This window comes from Hordeum vulgare, chromosome 2H (genome assembly GCF_904849725.1).
Source record: "Hordeum vulgare subsp. vulgare chromosome 2H, MorexV3_pseudomolecules_assembly, whole genome shotgun sequence".
In the NCBI taxonomy this organism is placed as follows: Eukaryota; Viridiplantae; Streptophyta; class Magnoliopsida; order Poales; family Poaceae; genus Hordeum; species Hordeum vulgare.
Genome location: NC_058519.1, coordinates 558,836,497 through 558,862,103, shown reverse-complemented (window position 1 = coordinate 558,862,103; position 25,607 = coordinate 558,836,497). Strand labels below are relative to the sequence as shown.

At 45.1% G+C, this 25,607-nt stretch overlaps 1 protein-coding gene across 4 annotated transcripts; it reads right to left on the bottom strand.

The window, feature by feature from the left end:
- Positions 1-4,974: 4,974 nt before the first annotated feature.
- Positions 4,975-8,256, bottom strand: LOC123427241 (probable low-specificity L-threonine aldolase 1). Of its 4 annotated transcripts, none has more exons than XM_045111240.1 (10): positions 8,042-8,256; positions 6,727-7,236; positions 6,529-6,640; positions 6,394-6,444; positions 6,207-6,278; positions 5,998-6,130; positions 5,831-5,889; positions 5,633-5,730; positions 5,337-5,403; positions 4,975-5,236 (listed from the first exon to the last, which is right to left on the bottom strand). In XM_045111240.1, exons 2-10 carry the CDS (start codon positions 7,167-7,169, stop codon positions 5,153-5,155), a joined length of 1,119 nt encoding a protein of 372 aa, XP_044967175.1. In that variant the 5' UTR covers positions 7,170-7,236; positions 8,042-8,256; the 3' UTR covers positions 4,975-5,152. The 4 variants fall into 4 exon arrangements, with proteins under 4 accessions (XP_044967175.1, XP_044967172.1, XP_044967173.1 ...); XM_045111237.1 differs by having other exon boundaries at positions 6,727-7,255; positions 8,042-8,235; XM_045111238.1 differs by having other exon boundaries at positions 6,727-7,251; positions 8,042-8,235.
- Between the last annotated feature and the right edge of the window lie 17,351 nt (positions 8,257-25,607).

The window sequence follows — 25,607 nt, the reverse complement described above, 5'->3', positions numbered from 1 at the left end:
TTCAGTCGAAATCTCGTCGCAACTTTCTAAAACCATAAACCCTAACGAACTCCATCAATATGTCCTAGCTAAATCCGACTTACACTTCCTTTCAATCGAAATCTCGTCACAACTTTCTGAAACCATAAACCCTAAACCTCACATGACATATCCTAAACCCTAATCAAATCCGACCCCTATTGGTACTATATGCAGAAGGGACAGAAAAGATTTGAGATGGCTAGACACTTACAGCGAAGATCCGGCGTGAAAAGTTGGTGGATGTCGATAAGGATGATGTGACCTCTCGGGTTGGGGAAGGTGGGGATTAGCGGCTCGTCGAAAGATCTGGAGCCGTGACCCGAGGGGGTGACTTGCGATGGAGGGGGGAGGGGGGAATAGGAGCACGAGGAAAGAGTGACACGGTGAGTGCGATCGGCGGCGATCGAGGGTGCCCGAGGTTAGGGCTCGAGAGGAGGAGAGAGGACGAACCGCTTGAACAGAAATTCAAAAGAGTACGCACGATGATTGGTGTTATAATGAAGTGATTTGTTAATGCATTTAATTTAATCGAAAAATTTAGGACGGGAATACTCCTGGACCTAATTGGGTCAAATAAAGGTATAAAAAATTTAGGTTGAAAATACCCTTGAGCTTAAAAAGGACGAGCTAGCCTCATCCATTAGATCGCCCATATAATATACGTGCTCTCGTGTATTATAATGTTCCGTAAAATCTCTCAAATCAAATACTATAATGCTAACTCAAATAATCAAAGGAGCTCTAGAGAGGCATAAAGGCAGCGACGAAGCATTCCCTTAAGCTCACATCGTGGTTGTACTCTTTTAGTTTTTAATGATGTTTATAAACTTTATATGTTGATTGTGATGTATGCTTTTGACTAGTTAATTATGTGACTTCAACATTCACAAACTTATATTATTGTCAACTGCTTGTGTTGATATGTGATGCAATATTTCATTTCAATATTGTGATCATAAATATATGAATTTATTTCCCGGCATGGCTAAAAAAAGATTAGCTCTTTACTGAGTTCGAAACTCGGTAAACATATAAATTGCTAGTCGACGGTCAAACTGCACCGAGTGTGGAACTCACCAAACATACAAATTGCTAGTCGGCTATCAAATATTCGTCGAGTTTATTTCTGTAGAAAACTCGGTACACACAAAGATGTTTGCCTAGTTTTTAGTAGTGACAAACTCAACGACATATGGCACTTGGCAATGACGACCTGCCACGCGGCATGTCCTTATTGGATAAATTCCATCGGGTTTCAAACTTGGCAATATATTTTTCTAGTTACAATTTATAAGAACTGAGCGAAGTTTGAAGATGTGCCACGTGCAAACTCTTCTTAGACCGTAAACTCCCGACTTTGAAACTCGGTACACATGTTGCCCAGTTAGGCCTAGTGTCTAACTGGGTAGATATTTTGCACTCAACAATGTGTGCCGACACATGGATTATTCCTATTGCACGCGGGTTGTTGAGTTTGTATGTGTAAAACTTGACGAAAAACTGTGCCACGTAACACTTCCGTTAATGACACGTCGAGTCTGACTGTGTGATTCGTCGAGTTTTTCCAGCCAAGACTCGGCAAACATTGTTTATTTATTGCTTGACTTCACGATAGAAAGCAGTCGGCAGTATTAATGATTGGCGATGGCCATCCAGCCGAGTGCCTTGCACCCAATTTGGAGCTCGACAAATATTTCGCTGAGTTTAATATGTGACCAGAAACTCGGCAATAATAACAATTCTAGTAGTGTATCTAAGCAATAATATTTTGTATCGCTGTTGTACAATAAAAATAAGAGGATAATAAAATAATTTAAGGGAACAATAATGACTAGAACGGTGCTCGGTTACAGGACTGAAAAACATAAGAAGTACAAAAAAAGGACAATAGAAAACGTCACTACTATGGTGCTCAGCGAAAAACAAAGGCACTAATTTAAGGTAATTTTAAGAAGGTACTACTATGCAACTGTTTTTCTTAGACGGAGGCAAAAAAAATTACGTCATCGATTAATTAAGAAGAAGAGAATTATCCAGTTAAGTTTTAAAAAAACGGACGAAGACCGATACGAACAACCCAAAAGCGTATTACTCACACAAACAAGAAACATCGTGACCGCACGTGTGGCCCTCCCAAGCACCACAACCGTAACCCTCGACACTTGTATAACACAGCGGAATTTCACAGAAAAACACGGACCACAATAAAAATGGAGCACCCTCCATCTTGAAATCGTGGGCGTCTTGCGAATGACGCCACCAACTCTGATACACATGGACGTACGAAAAACACGATCAAAACATTATAGCAGAAAATAATGCAGTACATCTATGGACCTTTTTTATTCATGGACACCACTACACAGCGGCGCCGCATAGGTGTCTCCTGTGCGGCGGCTGCTGGGATACACTGTGTATAAAAAACGTTTTGTTTTATAACTGTTTGTTTGTTGATGGGACATGCATGAGCCAACTTTTGTCTGTCGCTTTCACCTCCCTACTCGTACTCCCTCCGTTTCTTTTTAGTCCGCATATAAGATTTGGGCAAAGTTAAACTTCATAAACTTTGACTAAATTTATAGAATAAAATATCAACATTTGTAATATTGAATCAATATTAGTAGGTGCAGCATAATATTAATTTTCATAGCATATAGGTTTAGTATTATAGATGTTGATATCTTTTCATATATATTTGATCATACCTTGTATCAATTGAATTTGACCAAATCTTATATGCAGACTAAAAAGAAACAGAGGGAGTACTTCTTTTCTTCAACGAAACCATTAGCTTCTTCTCCAAGAGACTTCAGCAATGATGTTGGTCATTAGATCTGCTTTCATGAATAAAACATTAGGGAGGAAACCAATGGTAAAAATGAAGATTTCGAAGGAACGAAGACAATGCAAGCTGCACAAACTTGATTTTTGTACTTACCTACTTCATAGTTTCCAGATAAATTATATCAAATTTCCAGATTATTTACATCAGGTTGTCAGATTAACTATTTAGCTGTTGAGCTTCATTCACAAAAAGGAAAAAAGATTAGTTGTTGATCTTGCCATGCTTGGATTTTACTGCTACTCCTAACTACCAGATTAATCTAATCTGATTGCCAAATTGGTTGAGTCCAGGTTGACAGAATAGTGGCTGAGATTCATATACTTGAATTTGTTGTACGTGTTTATCCCATAATTTTCAGATTAGTTGTATGAACTTATCAGATTAAAAAAACCAGATTGCTAGGTTAGAGACTGCTTACTTCTCAGAAATAAAAGTGTGTACTTGCTAGATTATAACTTCGTAGTAGCCGCTGTAGAGTAAATTAGTTGTCAGAAATTCGTTGTGAATCCTAAAAAGAGAGAGATTGATTCGTGGAGGAAGAAGGTAGTGTGGGGTGGCTCATGAAGGAAGAAGATAGTGTGGGGTGGCTCGTGGAGGAAGAAGGTAGTGTGGGGTGGTTGTAGTAGAGGATCTACAGAGAAAGCATCCATGAAGGTGAAGGGGAACATACGAGAAAGAACGAGGAGGGGAACAGACAAGAGAGATAGGGACACGCGTGAGAGAGAGGGAGGGAGAACGACATGTGGATAAGGTTGACTCGAACTAATACACGACCTTCTCTCTGAGCCGCTGGATGAGGCGCACGTCACCAGCGTCCCGCCGCACGGAAGGGCAGGCGTGCGCATGCTGCTAGTTAGATTTTCCCTTTATTCATTTGTATACTCGTGGAAACATAGGATTTATTCATTTGTATACTCGTGGAAACATAGGATTACTGAAATTTCCCTAGGGTGAAGCTACCATCCATTTGACACCCAAGAATGGACCGTAGGAAAAATGAAGATAACTTTTCCTTTGGTTTGGATTTCATAGATCTTTTTTAACAATAAAGTCCATCCACATTTTCACTATTCTTGCACAAAGAAAAAAAAACAGCCATAAAAAGTACTCCTTTGATCTACATACATCCATTTGAGCGACACTTAATATGAGTCCATTTGAGCGACACTTAATATGAGACGGGTAATATTAAGCCGATATTACCTTTGTATACGTTCCAATCTTAAAAGAGGTCGAGGGAATGTTAATTTGAGCAAAGCCGCCAGGTAGCAACTACTCTAGTAAGTACTGGGCCTGCTGGTGCTTGGTTAAGCGCAAGAAACATAAACCTGGCCCCTGCGGCGACTATTCCTCGCGGCGGCGGCGGCCACCAAACGCCCCGCGACGGCCAGCGCGGGCCACCGGGCGTACGGGGTGCGCCGCGCGCGCTCGGCAGCGAGATCGTGGGCACCTCTTGTCACCAGATCCGCGGCCCCGTGGCCGTGGCCGTGGCCTGTGGGAAACGGATGGATCCATGTCGCTGCTGCTTCCTGTTGCCGTGCCGAGCGGCCGATCCAGACGCCTTGTTTGATCGCGATCATCCGTCTCGTCGTGCCGCCATCCGCTGCATGACGGGCGTCGCCGCATCGTTCGAGTACGTACGTCGCGCATCCGTCGCGACCTACTTAATCTGATCACAGGCTCCGAAACAGAGGACGATACCTTTCGTACGTCTTCGACGCTGCGAAAATCGCGAGCTCCTGCTGCCGGTGCCGGCGCCCCGTACACCACAGCGGAGCTCCGGCGCCAATTTAATTCAGGTTAGTACAGCAATACTGGCGGAAACGATAGGAATGGCACCAGGATGCACGAGTAGTCAGTGCTGGTGGTCTGGTGTGGTCAGCATCCGTGAAAGAGATGATGCCATTAAGCGCCAGTGCTGTAGTACGGTGCAATAATAGCCGTAGCTGGACGAGGGGTGTAGCCAACAGTAGTACTCACAAGGCGCCAGGCCACAGGCAACAGAGTACACTTCTTGTCTTTTTTTAGCGGGAAAGCTGGTGTACACTTCTGGACATGTGATGGGCCGGCCTGGCGAACACTTCCCGTATCCGGGCTGAAGAACAAGATAATCAAAACCCGACATTGCATTACATTCAGGGGCCTTCCGGCGGCCCAAACGCCACACATTATTCTGCAAAGTTGTTACTGGTACTACAAAGCCCACGGCCACAAACAAGCTGCTCGGATGCCGCAGTCCGTCCATAGCCCATAGCCATAGGTGGGCTCTAAAGGAGGTGCCGTGGCCTAGTGCCCATACGAGTTGGTGGTGGTGCCGTTTGTCAGGTGCTCGAATTTAGCATTGCCTGACAGGATTTCCTCCACGGCTTTCTGAAAACAGAGACACAAATCAGTGATATCCACCCACCAGTTAGAGCATCCGTGATACTGTAGAAGGAAACTGTAAATCACAGTGGTAATATTTTTGTACCTCGATACATGTCAAAGTATACTGGACGTCACTGTCTGAAATTTGGTAGTGAGTGACAAGTCTGACGCTGCAAATTAAGGGGGTTCGAAATGGCAGGTTAAAAGTTAGTATGAAGCATACATCATACCACTCGGTATGAAATAAGAGCGTGATTCTTTTTGATACAGCCTGAAGTTTCTGTTAGAGGCTAATACAGTTATACATACAGGCATAAGGATGCTTATACTGAGCAGCTGAGGTTGACAATACTGATAATAAACAGATAAAAAGAAGCAGTTGAGCAGACAGAATCCAACCTCTTGGAGCTTGCTGGCATTGCAAGCACATTGCGCTGTTCCAGGACTTGACACAGTTTGTCAGGTGTTATGCATGGATCCGCGATATCAAAGAATACCTAGAGGGTACACCTCCAAAGGTTACAAACATGATACTTGAAGCGACTTGGTAGAAAACAATCAATGTCAAATACGGAGTAGATGGACTAGAAGGCTTACCATATTGGTCTCCACTGAAGCTAAATCAACTGTAAACTGTTTAATTTTCTTCAGTCCATCTGAACAATTGTACAAGACAAACAAATTCAGGGTTGTATACCTTTAAGGACTTGGTATATAGTGTAGATAGAAGAAGGGTGAATCCACATGGAAAGATTCTATGAAACCTGCTAAAACTTTGGCCTTCCTATGGTCATCGGCGAGCTTGCCTACGGTGTCGCGAACCGCAACATAGGCAGCAGCACAGAGAATTCCTACCTGCCTCATTCCACCACCTAATGTCTTCCTAAGAATTTTGGCCTGAAAGTATGGTTCAGATTTATGTTACATGTTCTCTTGAGCAGCTTAAACATAGCAGCAGAATGTCTATCGTCACCTTGTATATGAAGGCCTTGGAACCAACAATTACTGATCCAACAGGAGCACCTAAACCTTTGGATAGGCACACCTGCACTTCGACGTTTCACAGAGATGTATTGTCAGACATCCTATATCAGTGTTGACCATCCTTACGTTGGTTGCATAATAATCTAGAACTGCACACCAAGCAAATTGATACGTACCGAAACTGAATCAGCAGCTCTCACAAGTCTATGAACAGGAACTCCAAGTGCCTGACACAGCGACGGTGATTGAAAATGTCAGGACAAGATACGCATGATTCGCACCTAGTCATGCATCGATCAAATGCTACTTACCACGGAGGCGTTAAAAATCCGAGCTCCGTCGATATGAAGCTTCAAGCCATGGGTTTTAGCAACTTCACCAACCTTGTCGGTGTACTCTACAGATATACATTTCCCACCAGAACTGCAACAACAAAAATGAAAATTATGAACCAGAGCCAGGCAAACACTGCCATTTTTATCAGTAACATGCATCAGATAGCAACTCACTTTCCATGCGTGTTCTCGAGGCAGATGAGCCTGGTGGTGGGATAATACATGGCCCCGTCCCGGTGCCTGATGGCAGCGACGATCTTGTGGACGTCCATGGTGCCGTCGGGGTTGTTGGGCACGGTCTTGGGGTGGACGCCGCCGAGGGTGGAGATGCCGCCGTTCTCGTAGATGTGGATGTGGGAGTTGTCCCCGAGGATGACCTCGCTGCCCCTGGTGTCGCAGTGCGCGAGGACGGAGACAAGGTTGCCCATGGTGCCCGAGGGCACGAACAGGGCCGCCTCCTTGCCCATGATCCTGGCCATCTCCGCCTCGAAGCGCTGCGCGGTCGGGTCCGCGCCCAGCACGTCGTCGTCCACCTCCGCGGCGGCCATGGCGGCACGCATGGCTTCCGATGGCTTGGTGACCGTGTCGGAGCGGAGGTCCACCACCTTGGTCACCATCCTGGTTCCTGCCTGCGTGGCTGTTGCTCGAGCTCACGCTTCGGCGGGATCACGTACGACTCGGGAACTAGAATGATACTCCCTTCCTAAATATAAGTCTTTTTTAAACATTTTAACATGAAACTATGTACGAAGTAAAATAAGTAAATTCATGTTCTAAAATATATCTACATACATTCGTATGTAGTTTAATAGTGAAATTTTGGAAAGAACTTGTATTTAAAAACCGAGGAAGTAGATGTGTTAGCTGTCGACTGATCAACTACCGCACGGAGAAACGAAAAATGAGACGTCACTTTGTTACGTTGCACAGGAGTGCCCGGAACCTAGCACGCAACGGACGGACACCCACGCACACACGCCAAATGTGTGCAGCTGCAACCAGGAAGGATACATACAACTCTATCCGTCCAACAACCACAAACTTTGGTGCCTTCCGGCCGGGGGACCATGCCTGTCACGCATTTCCTCTTGACATGTTTGAAAAGCGGAGAAAGGATGATAAAACACCCACTCAGCGGCTCCAAGAAGAATGGAGCACAAAGCGGAGAAAGGATGATAAAACACCCACTCAGCGGCTCCAAGAACAATGGAGCACTACCGAGTAGCACCGCGCATCGCAGGGTGTCATTCACGAACAGCAAAATGTCTTTAGCGATCTATCTACTACAGTAGATGATACTTCTTTTGTCTTAGAATAAGTGACTCAATTTTATGCTAAAGCTAGTATAAAATCAAATCATTTATTTTGAGATGGAATGAGTATGAAAACAAGACGGAGAGGAGACCAGTGCAGTTCATCATCGATTTCGTAAAACAATATATAGAAGTTGATAGAGGGTGAAGAGGGGAGGATCTGAGGAAGTGCGCACCAGAATCCGTGGATCAGATGGAGCCCGAGGCGAGGCCGATGGATGCGCGGGTCTGCGTGAGGGAAGAGTTGAGTGGAGTGGAGAGTAGCGTGGTCTGGCTTCGGTGGCGCCGTTGCCACTGCGGCGCGGAGTGGCGCTTTATAGACGACGAAGATTAGGTGCTGGCGTGCTGCCGCCTGACCCGAGGAAGAGGAGCTGGACGAGACGACGCAACCTCCTCACCTAGGCGCTCTCGCGTACGCCCGTTTCTTGACCACTCGTCGTCACGTGCGCGCATGCGCCTCCACGTAGGAGGACCGCGCTGGGCCGTTGCTTTTCTGGCCGCCCTCCTTCCATCCAGCTGTGGGTCGATGTACACTCGACCTACAATCCTAGACGCGTCACGTCCTACAACTCTCCAACGGTACCGGAAAAGGGGAGAGAGCGAACGAATCGGCCTAGTCCCCGGGGCCATGACAAATAGCCAAACGCCCCGTTGGGCTGGATGGATTCACCGTGATGCGAGGCTGGGGCGCCTACAGAATCGCCTACATCGGTCTACTCGGTTCACACAAAGATACCAAGTGGCGGAGCAGGAATATTCACTCCGCATACGCCGCCAACCAGGCCTCGTCTCGCGTTCGTGTTTGTACGCTTGCACTGTGGACATGCATGCTCACTGAAAGATGCGCGCACTTGATTCTGTGCACATTTCACCCTTGAAAGAGTTCGAGCGGTGTGTCAGCGACACAAGTTACATGTGTGGCAAATTGCAGTGAGGCCGTCTTCCACAGATCGTCCACGCGTGCCAAGGCAGAATTCTGCAAGACTCTCTCGCTTGTCCCGTACTAGCACTGTCGAAAGTGTGTAGTCCGAGAAGCCAGAATACAAGTTGGTTTTGGTGGCCTCGCTTGCGACCGGCCGGGGTAGTCCTGGCTCGGCCACCAGATATTTGCGTCGCGGCTCAGAAAGTGGCTGCCGAGAATGCAAAAGGTACGCAACTAACAGCATACGGTGTAGCTGATGAACCTTCATTCTCACCCCAGACCAAGTGGACGTACGTGTGTTTTCCTTTCTCTCCTTGCTACTGCTGATGAATCATGATGCTGATGTGCGGCTCAATCGCTGGTGCTGAGTAGCCTCACTGCTGGCGGATAGAGTTGGGCGACCCGTGCGCAGCCGCCTCCTGCAAGTGCAGTACCAGATGAGCCTTTTGAACCAGCATGATAAGCCCCCCGCGTGCTTGTTTGCTTGGCTGGTTCCTCGTTCCTGCGAAACACTCGTGAATCGTCGTGTTACCGTCTGAGATAAGCGTCGTGGTAGGTCCAGTGGTACACGCGGACTCTCGACCCAACCACTTCCGGTCTTTTTTTTTTTCTTTCTTTAACTAGCACTTATGCCAGTGCATTGCAACGGGAAAAAGTAAGGTTGATGTTCTATCAAAATACCGTTTCTTAAATTTTAAACCCATTTGGGTTTGGTTTAGTTAGACTTTAAATTCAAACAATTTTGTATTAATTTTTTTTTAAATTTAAAGTCGATAAAATTTTCCGAATCACTTCATTTTTCCTCATATTTTTTAGATCCCATAAAAATATCTAATTCCTTCTTCCCTGTCTTTTCTTTTCTTCAAGTTTTGTTTAGTTGAAAATAAAATAAAAGTAAAAACATGAGCATGCACATCTCACCTAATTTTTCCCATCGGGCAACCGCAACATCTTCTCCAGATCCCCTCCTCGTTTCCTTTCCTCGATCCCCGTGCCCGGGGTGCCTCCCCTCGCTAGGTGCACCCAGTCCGAGCGCCCCGCTCGATGGATCAGGAGGACCCAAGCTCCTCCAGCCGCAGCGCCATGCCCCTCGTGCTTCTCCTGATGCACCCCCCCCCCCCCCCGCCGTCGCCGCTCGGCCCAGATGCATGTCAGACCCATCATGGCCTCTCACTCTCCTTCCCGTGCGCTCTCATCTCTCTTTCTTTTCTTCAGGAGCTGCTCCTGCATGGAGCCATGGCCGGCCATGCCGGAACCCCCCCCACCTCTCTCGCGCACCGCCGGTGACGAGGAGCGCTGGAACCCCACGTCCCCAACCCCCGAGCCGGTCGATCCTGTCGGCCTCCCTTGTTGCTTCGCGTGGCATCGAGCAGCAGTAGTTTGGGCTGAGGAGGACGACCATCTCGCCGCGCGACAGAAGTCGTCCAGGTAACACGGGAATTTTGGGAGACCCTTAAATCCCATGATGTGGATCCCATGATGTGGATCCTTCTAGGATTGCTAAGATCGAGGATATTTTTGAAACTTTAGGAACTACTCTATCCTCCATCAAGACTAAAAAGGTAGAAACCCCCGCAAGGAAAGGTCCTAGGTTCGTTAACGTACCCAAGGTTCCTCTACCCAAAACAAGTATACCTATTGCTAAGGGTGTTCAAACTATGAAGACCTTGGAAGAGATACCTCTCTTGAATAGAATTAGAAATGAAATTTTAATTGGTCTTACTATCTTTGCTTTTGCTCCTAAAAGTGTTGCCACTAAGCCTCTCTTTGAGAGTCCTCTTAAGACTAGTTGTATTATTGAAGAGCTCTTTGACGATCTTGATGATGGTTCAATTGATACAACTTGATCTTATTGCATTATGCCTAGCTCAAAGGCATAAAAGAAAGCGCTTGTTGGGTGGCAACCTAATTTGTTTTTACTTTCTGTTTTAGTGGTCTTGATGTGTGTTACTACTGTAGCAACATCATTGTATCTGTATTTTTAAGCTTTGTCTCAAGTTATAGCCTCTGATTGCAAGAAAGTTTAAAAATTGTGACATGTTGTCCAGAAACAGATTATGCCTGCTTGACGAAAAAATTCGCCACAAATCACCAGATCTTTTTGAACTGATTTTTTCTGAAAGCATGCTCTATATAATTTTCTTTCTGGCATATGTTCTGAGTTTTTTGATTTGAGTTGCAGAAGTGCCCTGAATAAATTACTTACTACCTGATGTTCTATTTTTCACAGATTCTGCCATGTTTTGTGTTTCCATTGTTTTGCGAATCCTAAGCTTGCTTTTTATTTGCAAAAATCTTTTGGCGATCATGAGAAGCAATATCTTTTAATGAAAATATTTATTTCCAACAGGTAATGAATTATTTTATTAAGGCTAGTAACCACTCTAATCAGTTTATTGTGAGTTTCGTATGCAGAGAGTTTTTAAGTATGCGATGAGAGAGATGATGAAAGAAGATACAGGATTGTCAAGCGCTCAAGCTTGGGGATGCCCCCATGCGCCCCGAGAAATATTCAAGGAGACTCAAGCGTATAAGCTTGGGGATACCCCCATGCATCCCCTTCTCTATCAACAATCATCGGTTCGTCCATCTCCATGCTATATTTTTATCACTTCATATGATATGTGCTATGCTTGGAGCATCTCGCTCTTTACTTTTTAGTTTGTTTTAGTTTTGCTTGATGTTCATAACAAGTCGTAACCTAGCCTACCTTGTTTGGAATAGAGACACGCTCCATTCCACTCTAGAACACAACATAGGTTTTCATGCTTATCTTTTTGTGTGTTCTTCATCTTTTCGTAGCTACTGTCATGCTTAGCTCTTAGTTTTCATGCTTATCTTTTTAAGAGCTATTATTTAGGTTGATTTTGGAACTATCTTGAGTTATCATGCTTATTTTTTTAGAGAGTTGGCTCGTTGCACTGAGTTGTGTGTCTTGCATGAGTAGGTAATTGAGGTTGTTATTTAAGTATAGTAGTAACTTGCAATAGTTTTGAGGTATTGATTTGAGTAATGTTTGGACTACTGGTGCCAAGATCTTGAGCCTATTAGTGATAGATGTCGTATTTTGGGAAATCTGTGCGTTTTTCAAAAACTAAAAATTAGTTGAGAACTCTAGCTAATAAATTGATCGCTAACCTCTGGAGGGGTTGGAATATATAGAGTACCCTCACGTTACCATGAGTCGAGGATACGCAAGGATAACCAAACCCCCAAAAACTCCTCCCCGGGGTACTTGTCTGTTTGTGAATCTCCTAACTAGATAGAGAGTTACCGATAATAAGTGTATGAGTTCTTCGGAATAATGTGAGTATTCGATTGTTGGCACTTTCACTATCCATATTTTGCTAGCCTCTTCGGTACCGTGCATTACCCTTTCTCACATTGAGAGTTGATGCAAACTCCGCCGGTGCATCCAAACCCATGACATGATACACTATGTCATACATAAGCCTCATTATATCTTTCCTCAAAACAACCACCATACCTACCTATTAAGTCATTTCTATAGACTTTCCGAGATACATGCCATGCAACATCCACCATCTCATGACTTGATCTTCATGTCATACATGTTTTTGCTTGATTGTAGAGTTGCATGATAATTGGGATTTGCCCTTATTACTGCTACATGACGCGCTAGTATCATTGCATATCCTGCTACACTAGCAGATGCATACATTTGCATACATCATGATAGTTTTCACTTGTCTTTATGTTGAGTACTTCTTATAAAGTGTGATGATTTTTATTTTTATTAATGTAAAACATAGAGTGTTGCCCTTAAGTGAGGAAAAGATCCCAAAGTGGACAAAACAAAAGATCCCAAAGAGGACAAATGAGAGATAAAAAGAAAGAGCCAAAGAGGTCGCAAAAAAATAAAAATAAAAGAGAAAAAAGAAGTAAAAAGAGAGAAGGGGGGAACACTACTATTCCTTTTGAAAGATCCACACTCGTACTCCATTGCTATATTGGTACTACATAGAGATTATCATTCATGGATAACTATGTGGGGACCCTTACACTATAGAACTTGGTTTGCATATTCCAATGATGAGCCTCCTCAAATGAGCTCTAGGTCTTCATGAGCAAACAAGTTGGATGCACCCCCACTAGTTCCATTGGAGAGCTTACCTTAGCTCATATGTGCATCCGTTACATGGCAATCCCTACTCCTCACATCATATCTATCATTTGGCTTTCTCTCGCCTATGATTGTCCTCATTGATGTGAGCCTTTCACACCTTTTTTTCTTCCTTCCCCATCATTATTCTATTTGCCATCCTAAGTGCCAAGATATCTTGCTTACGCTCATCCATTGCATGAGTGCTCAAAGTCGTAAGGGAGAGGATCATTTTGATTTGTGCCTGACTAGTGGTCTGGGGATGAGTCAAAATAAGATTCCAAAGGAGGCCAAGTGTGAAAGTTTAGTAGATTGAGTTCTCAATTAAAAAAATATTTTATGATCTCAACCCATCTCCCACTTCTTGCACGCAAACACCATTTGGAGACATTCGAGTCACGGACAGCGAGAGCTCTTGCACCTTTATGTTCTTACTTTGCTAAATTCAATACTAGATATAGACTCTTGCTTGTTATTGTCTTGAATTGAATTGCATATCTCACTTGCTTTACTTCGAAGTTCCTATATGTGTGTTAGCATGTCACCACAGAAATTATTGTGTTATCATTTATCTACTCGAGGACGAGCAGAAATTAAGCTTGGGGATGTTGATATGTCCCAAACGAATCTATATTTTTTGCTTGTTCCATGATCTTTTGGATGACATTGTTATATGTTTTGCTACATTTTTATATCATTTTACACATATTTGTACTAACCTACTAACTCAGTGCACCTAGTGCTAGTTTCTATCTGCTGATGTCTATTTTGCAGGGGCTTTTACCCAATTTTCCGAAACCCGAAAAAATCCAGAAAAAATATATAAAAAATCAGAAAAACGGAAGCTTCCGGATCACCGAAGGAGGGCCAGAGGGGGGCCAGGGGCCTCCTAGGCGGCCTGCTGGCGCAGCTAGGCCCTAGACTGCGCCAGGAGGTCGCCTGGGTGGGTCCCACCTCCTTCGGTGCACTCCTTTGGCCTATATTTAGAGTCCCGAGAGGAAACCCTCGTAGACTTTCTGGAATCTCAAATTTCTAAATTGTTCCGCCGCCGCAGCGCTTTCGAGATCGGGAGCGTCAGGAGACCTCTTCCCGGCATCCTGCCGGAGGGAGGATTGACCTCCGGGGGCTTCTCCACCACCATGGACGCTTCCCGGACGTGCTGTGAGTGGTCCTCCTTGCACCATGAGTCAATAACCTCTTTGCCGTCTGTAGAGTCCTGATGGCAAAATGCCCGATTCCTGTAGTGCTTGTGCTTCAATGGTTAGTCCTTGTGAGCTGCCCTACATGATCAAGGCATCTATGTAATTCTCTTGCTATTGCTATGCTCGGTTTGTTGGGAACCGATGGTTAAGAGATTATGTTCAGATTGTTATGAGTTATATATTTGATTATCCTTTTATATTATGTTCCTTAGTGATTCTTGCATGTTCTCCGTTGCTATTTATTGCTTTGGCCGAGTAGTAGATTGCAACTCCAAGTGGGAGCGTTATGCATGATTGTGGGTTCATGCCCCTCGATGTCTAGCTTGAGTGAAAGAAACATGAGACTAGGGGATGTGCTTGTTGCCACCAGGCAGAAAACAATGGTGCTTGTGGCCACGTTGCAAGGATTGTTTACCTTACGCATAGTTCGTTAATGCAGTTGTCCGTTGCTTTGAGTTTACACTTTGGGTGGGGCTCGCAACTTAATACCGGAGAGATGTTCTGGATAGATATCTCAAGGTGGATTATTAGTAAGTAGATGCTGATGAATAAACGGTCTACTTGTCTTGGCATACTGCCCATTACTATTCAACCTCTAACTATCAAGTAGCATAATTAGCATTGCGAAGCGATCATAATTCTGTCAATTTCCCAACTGTGATTTGTTTACCAAGCATAGTTGTTTATCGTCTTTTGGGAGAGAGACGTCACTAGTGAACATCATGTGACTCCGGTCCATATCACCATCATTGCTTACACCTCCATCATTTACCGCTTTCATTTACTTTTCCGTTGCAATCACTATTACCTTCCCTCTTGTGTTTTGATCTTTTTCAAACTACAAGGCTGGAGAGATTGACAACCTCTTTGTACTCATTGGGAGAAAAGTTATTTGTTGTGTGTGCAGGTCCACGTATTCTGCTAGCGCTAGGGTGGAAGACACCTACTTGTCGATCCTAGGAGTCCTCCTGGTTCGATAACCCTTACAGTATTCGTGTAAGGGAAATTTGCTGGTGACTACATCTCCACCTTCCACTTGGGGTAACCAACGAGGGGCGAGAAGTATATCTATCAACTCGTCATCACCCTCCCGTGGCAGCAAGGTCCTATTGGAACCTAAGGGATATTAAGGCCTCCTTTTAATAGAGAATCGGAACAAAGAATTAACACATGGTGAATACATGAACTCCTCAAACTATGGCAATCACCGGAACAAACCTTGGGGTATGCGGATCAATACATGTAATAGGTGCGTACAACTTGCAAAATAGGATCCAAATCACTCTTACATTCATGAAAACAAAATAGGTTCAGATCTGAAATCATGGCACTCGGGTCCTAGTGACAAGCATTAAGCATAGCAAAGTCATAGCAACATCAATCTCAGAACATAGTGGATACTAGGGATCAAACCCTAGCAAATTAACTTGATTACATGATAAATTCCATCCACACCCATCACCGACCAAGAAGCCTACACATGAATTATTCACTCTCGGTGGTGAGCATCATGGAATAGTTGATAAAGAAGGGTTGGTGATGATGACGACGACGAATCTATTGGAAATATGCCCTAGAGGCAATAATAAATTGGTTATTATCATATTTCGTTGTTCATGATAATATTTTATTGTTCATGTTATAATTGTATTGATTGGAAACTCAAATACATGTGTGGATACATAGACAACACGGTGTCCCTAGTGAGCGTCTACTAGACTAGCTCGTTAATCAAAGATGGTTAAGGTCTTCTATCCATAAACATGAGTTGCCATTTGATAACGGGATCACATCATTAGGGGAATGATATGATGGACAAGACCCAAATCGTAAGCATAGCATTTGATTGTATCACCAAGTTTATTGCTATTGATTTTTGCATGTCAAGTATCTGTTCCTAAGACCATGAGATCATGCAACTCCTTGACACCGGAGGAATAACTCTTTTGTATCAAACGTCACAACGTAACTAGGTGATTATGATCTACATGTATCTCTGAGGGTGTCTGCTGGATTTGTTGGGGAACGTCGCATGGGAAACAAAAAATTTCCTACGCGCACGAAGACCTATCATGGTGATGTCCATCTACGAGAGGGGATGAGTGATCTACGTACCCTTGTAGACCGTACAGCAGAAGCGTTAGTGAACGCGGTTGATGTAGTGGAACGTCCTCACGTCCCTCGATCCGCCCCGCGAACAATCCCGCGATCAGTCCCACGATCTAGTACTGAACGGACGGCACCTCCGCGTTCAGCACACGTACAGCTCGACGATGATCTCGGCCTTCTTGATCCAGCAAGAGATACGGAGAGGTAGAAGAGTTCTCCAGCAGCGTGACAGCGCTCTGGAGGTTGGTGATGACCTTGTCTCAGCAGGGCTCCGTCCGAGCTCCGCAGAAACGCGATCTAGAGGAAAAACCGTGGAGGTATGTGATCGGGCTGCCGTGGAAAAGTCGTCTCAAATCATCCCTAAAACCTCCATATATATAGGTGGGAGAGGGGGGGCCTTGCCTTGGGGCTCAAGGAGCCCCAAGGGGGTCGGCCGAGCCAAGGGGGGAAGGTCTCCCCCCCCAAACCGAGTTGGACTTGGTTTGGTGGGTGGGAGTCCTTCCTTCCCTTCCCACCTCCTCTTTTTTTTCTTTCTCTTTTATTTTTTCTTCCAATGCGCATAGGGCCCTATTGGGCTGTCCCACCAGCCCACTAAGGGCTGGTGCACCACCCTCATGGCCTAGGGGCTTCCCCGGGGTGGGTTGCCCCCTCCCGGTGAACTCCCGGAACCCATTCGTCATTCCCGGTACATTCCCGGTAACTCCGAAAACCTTCCGGTAATCAAATTAGGTCATCCTATATATCAATCTTTGTTTCCGGACCATTCCAGAAACCCTCGTGACGTCCGTGATCTCATTCGGGACTCCGAACAACATTCGGTAACCAACCATATAACTCAAATACGCATAAAACAACGTCGAACCTTAAGTGTGCAGACCCTACGGGTTCGAGAACTATGTAGACATGACCCGAGAGACTCCTCGGTCAATATCCAATAGCAGGACCTGGATGCCCATATTGGATCCTACATATTCTACGAAGATCTTATCGTTTGAACCTCAGTGCCAAGGATTCATATAATCCCGTATGTCATTCCCTTTGTCCTTCGGTATGTTACTTGCCCGAGATTCGATCGTCAGTATCCGCATACCTATTTCAATCTCGTTTACCGGAAAGTCTCTTTACTCGTTCCGTAATACAAGATCCCGCAACTTACACTAAGTCACATTGCTTGCAAGGCTTGTGTGTGATGTTGTATTACCGAGTGGGCCCCGAGATACCTCTCCGTCACACGGAGTGACAAATCCCAGTCTTGATCTATACTAACTCAAATAACACCTTCGGAGATACTTGTAGAGCATCTTTATAGTCACCCAGTTACGTTGCGACGTTTGATACACACAAAGTATTCCTCCGGTGTTAGTGAGTTATATGATCTCATGGTCATAGGAACAAATACTTGACACGCAGAAAACAGTAGCAACAAAATGACATGATCAACATGCTACGTCTATTAGTTTGGGTCTAGTCCATCACGTGATTCTCCTAATGACGTGATCCAGTTATCAAGCAACAACACCTTGTTCATAATCAGAAGACACTGACTATCTTTGATCAACTGGCTAGCCAACTAGAGGCTTGCTAGGGACAGTGTTTTGTCTATGTATCCACACATGTAAATGAGTCTTCATTCAATACAATTATAGCATGGATAATAAACGATTATCTTGATACAGGAATTATAATAATAACTATATTTATTATTGCCTCTAGGGCATAATTCCAACAGTCTCCCACTTGCACTAGAGTCAATAATCTAGCCCTCACATCATCATGCGAATTACATTGTAATAAATCTAAGACCCATACAGTTCTGGTGTTGATCATGCTTAGCCCGTGGAAGAGGTTTAGTCAGCGGGTCTGCTACATTCAGATCCGTGTGCACTTTGCATATATTTACGTCCTCTCTTTCGACGTAGTCGCGGATGAGGTTGAAGCTTCGTTTGATGTGTCTGGACTTCTTGTGAAACCGTGGTTCCTTTGCTAAGGCAATGGTACCCGTGTTGTCACAGAACAAGGTTATTGGATTCAGTGCGCTTGGCACCACTCCAAGATCCGTCATGAACTGCTTCATCCAGACACCCTCCTTAGCCGCCTCCGAGGCAGCCATGTACTCCACTTCACATGTAGAATCTGCTACGACGCTTTGCTTGGAACTGCACCACCTTACCGCACCCCCATTAAGAATAAATACGTATCCGGTTTGCGACTTAGAGTCGTCCGGATCTGTGTCAAAGCTTGCATCGACGTAACCTTTTACAGCGAGCTCTTCGTCACCTCCATACACGAGAAACATCAGCTTAGTCCTTTTCAGGTACTTCAGGATATTCTTGACCGCTGTCCAGTGATCCACTCCTGGATTACTCTGGAACCTACCTGCCATACTTATGGCCAGGCTAACGTCCGGTCTAGTGCACAGCATTGCATACATGATAGAACCTATGGCTGAAGCATAGGGGACGGAGCGCATATGCTCTCTATCTTCATCAGTTGCTGGGCACTGAGTCTTACTCAATCTCGTACCTTGTAAAACTGGCAAGAACCCTTTCTTGGACTGTTCCATTTTGAACCTCTTCAAAACTTTATCAAGGTATGTGCTTTGTGAAAGTCCTATCAGGCGTTTTGATCTATCCCTATAGATCTTAATGCCTAGAATGTAAGCAGCTTCTCCTAGGTCCTTCATAGAGAAACTTTTATTCAAGTAATCCTTTATGCTCTCCAAAAACTCCACGTTGTTTCCAATCAGCAATATGTCATCCACATATAATATTAGAAACGCCACAGAGCTCCCACTCACTTTCTTGTAAATACAAGATTCTCCAACCACTTGTATAAACCCAAATGCTTTGATCACCTCACCAAAGCGTTTGTTCCAACTCCAGATGCTTGCACCAGTCCATAAATGGATCGCTGGAGCTTGCACACCTTGTTAGCATTCTTAGGATCGACAAAACCTTTGGGTTGCATCATATACAATTCTTCCTTAAGGAAACCGTTAAGGAACGCCGTTTTGACATCCATCTGCCAGATTTCATAATCGAAATATGCAGCTATTGCTAACATGATTCTAACGGACTTAAGCATCGCTACGGGTGAGAATGTCTCATCATAGTCAACTCCTTGAACTTGTGAAAAACCCTTTGCCACAAGTCGAGCTTTATAAACGGTCACATTGTCGTCAGCGTCCGTCTTCCTCTTAAAAATCCATTTGTTCTGAATAGCCTTGCGGCCTTCAGGCAGTACCTCCAAAGTCCACACTTTGTTCTCATACATGGATCCTATCTCGGACTTCATGGCTTCTAGCCATTTGTTGGAATCCGGGCCCACCATTGCTTCTTCATAATTTGCAGGTTCATTGTTGTCCAACAACATGATTGATAAGACGGGATTACCGTACCACTCTGGAGCAGCACGTGGTCTCGTCGACCTGCGTGGTTCGACAGAAACTTGAACCGGAGTTTCATGATCATTATCATTAACTTCCTCCTCAACCGGCATTGCAACGACAGAGGTTTCCCCTTGCCCTGCGCCACCATCGAGAGGGATGAGAGATTCGATAACCTCGTCAAGTTCTATCTTCCTCCCACTCAATTCTCTCGAGAGAAACTCCTTCTCGAGAAAAGCTCCGTTTTTAGCAACAAACACTTTGCCCTCGGATTTGAGATAGAAGGTGTACCCAACTGTCTCTTTTGGGTAACCTATGAAGACGCACTTTTCCGCTTTGGGTTCCAGCTTTTCAGGTTGAAGCTTTTTGACATAAGCATCACATCCCCAAACTTTAAGAAACGACAACTTTGGCCTTTTGCCATACCACAGTTCGTATGGTGTCGTCTCAACGGATTTTGATGGTGCCCTATTTAAAGTGAATGCAGCTGTTTCTAATGCATAACCCCAAAACGATAACGGCAAATCGGTAAGAGACATCATAGATCGCACCATCTCTAATAAAGTACGGTTACGACGTTCAGACACACCATTACGCTGTGGTCTTCCAGGCGGTGTCAACTGTGAAAAAATTCTACATTGTCTTAAGTGAGCACCAAACTCGAAACTCAGACATTCACCCCCATGATCAGACCGTAGGAACTTGATCTTCTTTTTACGATGATTTTCAACTTCACTCTGAAATTGCTTGAACTTTTCAAATGTTTCAGACTTGTGCTTCATTAAGTAGACATAACCATACCTACTCAAATCGTCAGTGAAGGTGAGAAAATAACGATATCCGCCGCGTGCCTCTACGCTCATCGGACCACACACATCGGTATGTATGATTTCCAACAAGTCACTTGCACGCTCCATTGTTCCGGAGAACGGAGTTTTAGTCATCTTGCCCATGAGGCATGGTTCGCACGTGTCAAGTGAATCAAAGTCAAGTGACTCCAAAAATCCATTGGCATGGAGTTTCTTCATGCGCTTTACACCAATATGACCTAAGCGGCAGTGCCACAAAAATATGGCGCTATCATTGTTAACTCTAACTCTTTTGGTCTCAATGTTATGTATGTGTGTATCGCTATCAAGATTTAGTATGAACAATCCTCTCACATTGGGTGCATGACCATAAAAGATGTTACTCATAGAAATAGAACAACCATTATTCTCTGACTTAAAAGAGTAACCGTCTCGCAATAAACAAGATCCAGATATAATGTTCATGCTCAACGCAGGCACTAAATAACAATGATTCAAGTTCATAACTAATCCTGATGGTAACTGAAGTGAAACTGTGCCGACGGCGATTGCATCAACCTTGGAACCATTTCCTACGCGCATCGTCACTTCATCTTTCGCCAGCCTTCGTCTATTCCGCAGTTCCTGTTTCGAGTCGCAAATATAAGCAACAGAACCGGTATCGAATACCCAGGCACTACTACGAGAGCCGGTTAAGTACACATCAATAACATGTATATCAAATATACCTGATTTTTCTTTGGCCGCCTTCTTATCTGCCAGATACTTGGGGCAATTGCGCTTCCAGTGACCCATACCCTTGCAATAGTAACACTCTGTTTCAGGCTTAGGTCCAGCTTTGGGTTTCTTCGTCGGATTGGCAATAGGCTTGCCGCTCTTCTTTGAATTACCCTTCTTGCCTTTGCCGTTTCTCTTGAAACTAGTGGTCTTATTCACCATCAACACTTGATGCTCTTTACGGAGTTCAGACTCTGCGACTTTCAGCATCGCAAACAATTCGCCGGGTGACTTGTTCATCCCTTGCATGTTGTAGTTCAACACAAAGCCTTTATAGCTTGGCGGCAGTGATTGAAGGATTCTTTCAGTGATAGCCTCTTGCGGGAGTTCAATCCCCAGCTCAGCTAGACGGTTTGAGTACCCAGACATTTTGAGCACATGTTCACCGACAGACGAGTTCTCCTCCATCTTGCAAGCATAGAATTTATCGGAGGTCTCATACCTCTCGATCCGGGCGTTCCTCTGAAAGATAAAGTTCAACTCCTGGAACATCTCAAATGCTCCATGACGCTCAAAGCGACGTTGAAGTCCCGGTTCTAAGCCATACAAGACTGCACATTGAACTACTGAGTAGTCCTCCTTACGTGCTAACCAAGCATTCTTAACATCCTGATCAGCCGTAGCGGGTGGTTCATCTCCTAGCGCAGCATTAAGGACATAATCCTTCTTCCCAGCTTGTAAGATTAGCTTAAGATTACGAGCCCAGTCTACAAAGTTGCTTCCATCATCTTTCAACTTAGCTTTCTCTAGGAACGTATTAAAATTCAGGGTGACAGTCGTGTGAGCCATGATCTACAACACAAATATATTCAAAGTGGACTTAGACTATGTTCAAGATAATTAGAGTTGAACTTAATCAAATTACTTGCTAAACTCCCACTCAAAACGTACAATCATCACGTGGTGTCTCGAAACGACGAACTGTAGCAACGGTGCACAGTCGGGGAGAACACAATTTCGTCTTGAAATTTTAGTGAGAGATCACCTCATAATGCTGCCGTCGTTCTAAGCAAAATAAGGTGCATAAAAGGATTAACATCACATGCAATTGATAAGTGACATGATATGGCCATCATCACGTGCTTCTTGATCTCCATCACCAAAGCACCGGTACGATCTTCTTGTCACCGGCGCCACACCATGATCTCCATCAACGTGTCGCCATCGGGGTTGTCGTGCTACTCATGCTATTACTACTAAAGCTACATCCTAGCAAAATAGTAAACGCATCTGCAAGCACAAACATTAGTATAAAGACAACCCTATGGCTCCTGCCGGTTGCCGTACCATCGACGTGCAAGTCGATATTATCTATTATAACATGATCATCTCATACATCCAATATATCACATCACATCGTTGGCCATATCACATCACAAGCATACCCTGCAAAAACAAGTTAGACGTCCTCTAATTTTGTTGTTGCATGTTTTACGTGGTGACCATGGGTATCTAGTAGGATCGCATCTTACTTACGCAAACACCACAACGGAGATATATGAGTTGCTATTTAACCTCATCCAAGGACCTGCTCTGTCAAATCCGATTCAACTAAAGTTGGAGAAACCGACACTTGCCAGTCATCTTTGAGCAACGGGGTTACTCGTAGCGATGAAACCAGTCTCTCGTAAGCGTACGAGTAATGTCGGTCCAAGCCGCTTCAATCCAACAATACCGCGGAATCAAGAAAAGACTAAGGAGGGCAGCAAAACGCACATCACCGCCCACAAAAAACTTTTGTGTTCTACTCGAGAAGATATCTACGCATGAACCTAGCTCTGATACCACTGTTGGGGAACCTCGCATGGGAAACAAAAAATTTCCTACGCGCACGAAGACCTATCATGGTGATGTCCATCTACGAGAGGGGATGAATGATCTACATACCCTTGTAGACCATACAGCAGAAGCGTTAGTGAACGCGGTTGATGTAGTGGAACGTCCTCACGTCCCTCGATCCGCCCCGCGAACAATCCCGCGATCAGTCCCACGATCTAGTACCGAACGGACGGCACCTCCGCGTTCGGGACACGTACAACTCGACGATGATCTCGGCCTTCTTGATCCAGCAAGAGAGACGGAGAGGTAGAAGAGTTCTCCGGAAGCGTGACGGCACTCTGGAGGTTGGTGATGACCTTGTCTCAGCAGGGCTCCGTCCGAGCTCCGCAGAAACGCGATCTAGAGGAAAAACCGTGGAGGTATGTGATCGGGCTGCCGTGGAAAAGTCGTCTCAAATCAGCCCTAAAACCTCCGTATATATAGGTGGGAGAGGGGGGGGCCTTGCCTTGGGGTTCAAGGAGCCCCAAGGGGGTCGGCCGAACCAAGGGGGGAAGGTCTCCCCCCCCAAACCGAGTTGGACTTGGTTTGGTGGGTGGGAGTCCTTCCTTCCCTTCCCACCTCCTCTTTTTTTCTCTTTGATTTTTCTTCCAATGCGCATAGGGCCCTTTTGGGCTGTCCCACCAGCCCACTAAGGGCTGGTGCGCCACCCTCAAGGCCTATGGGCTTCCCCGGGGTGGGTTGCCCCCTCTAGGTGAACTCCTGGAACCCATTCGTCATTCCCGGTACATTCCCGGTAACTCCGAAAACCTTCCGGTAATCAAATGAGGTCATCCTATATATCAATCTTCGTTTCCGGACCATTCCGGAAACCCTCGTGACGTCCATGATCTCATAGGGGACTCCGAACAACATTCGGTAACCAACCATATAACTCAAATACGCATAAAACAACGTCGAACCTTAAGTGTGCAGACCCTGCGGGTTCAAGAACTATGTAGACATGACCCGAGAGACTCCTCGGTCAATATCCAATAGCGGGACCTGGATGCCCATATTGGATCCTACATATTCGACGAAGATCTTATCGTTTGAACCTCAGTGCCAAGGATTCATATAATCCCGTATGTCATTCCCTTTGTCCTTCGGTATGTTACTTGCCCGAGATTCGATCGTCAGTATCCGCATACCTATTTCAATCTCGTTTACTGGCAAGTCCCTTTACTCGTTCCGTAATACAAGATCCCGCAACTTACACTAAGTCACATTGCTTGCAAGGCTTGTGTGTGATGTTGTATTACCGAGTGGGCCCCGAGATACCTCTCCGTCACACGGAGTGACAAATCCCAGTCTTGATCCATACTAACTCAACTAACACCTTCGGAGATACCTGTAGAGCATCTTTATAGTCACCCAGTTATGTTGCGACGTTTGATACACACAAAGTATTCCTCCGGTGTTAGTGAGTTATATGATCTCATGGTCATAGGAACAAATACTTGACACGCAGAAAACAGTAGCAACAAAATGACACGATCAACATGCTACGTCTATTAGTTTGGGTCTAGTCCATCACGTGATTCTCCTAATGACGTGATCCAGTTATCAAGCAACAACACCTTGTTCATAATCAGAAGACACTGACTATCTTTGATCAACTTGCTAGCCAACTAGAGGCTTGCTAGGGACAGTGTTTTGTCTATGTATCCACACATGTAAATGAGTCTTCATTCAATACAATTATAGCATGGATAATAAGCGATTATCTTGATACAGGAATTATAATAATAACTATATTTATTATTGTCTCTAGGGCATAATTCCAACAGGATTTGCATGGATTGAGACTGTGATTTGTCACTCCGTATGATGGAGGGGTATTTCTGGGCCCACTCGGCAATACATCATCACAATAAGCTTGCAAGCAATGTGACTAAGGATTTAGTCACGAGATCTTGTATTACGGAATGAGTAAAGAGACTTGCGAGTAATGCGATTGAACTAGGTATGGAGATACTGACGATCGATTCTCGAGCAAGTAACATACCGATGAACAAAGGGAATTGCATATGGGATTGACTGAATCCTTGACATCGTGGTTCGACCAATAAAGTTCTTCGTAGAATATGTAGGAACCAATGCACTACAGGAATCTGAGACTTTGCCGTCTGCCATGGCGGACGGCAAAGGGGGCCACCCCGAACGACAAAGGCCTTTGCCGTCCGTCAGCAGACGGCAAACTGGACGGCAAACAAAAATCCGGTGAAGGGCCTCTTTGCCGTCTACATTAGGACTGCTGACGGCAAAGGATCTTTCCCGCGAGGGGGCTAACGACAAAGAATATGGGACGACACATCTGCGGGCACCTCCGTCAAGTGCTAACGGCGGTCTGCTGGGCCCACAGATAGTTTGCCGTCCGCCCTTTGCCCCTTTGCCGTCTGCCGTGCTGGTGGACTGACGGCAAAGGCACCGCCAAAGCCCCTCTCATTTGCCCCTTTGCCATCCACCCTTTGACCCTTTGCCGTCTGCCCTTTGCCCCTTTCCTGACTGCCGTGCTGGTGGGCTGACGGCAAAGGTACCAGCAAAGCCCCTCTCAATTGCCCCTTTGTCGTCTGCCCTTTTAACCTTTGTCGTCCGCA

Bases quoted from the DNA above. Each gene is read 5' to 3' on its own strand.
- LOC123427241 (XM_045111240.1), bottom strand. From the start codon at position 7,169: ATGGTGACCAAGGTGGTGGACCTCCGCTCCGACACGGTCACCAAGCCA. The intron at 6,641-6,726 runs GTGAGTTGCTAT...TTGTTGTTGCAG, and splicing joins CTCGAGAACACGCATGGAAA to TTCTGGTGGGAAATGTATAT. The intron at 6,279-6,393 runs GTACGTATCAAT...GTCGAAGTGCAG, and splicing joins GAGCTGCTGATTCAGTTTCG to GTGTGCCTATCCAAAGGTTT.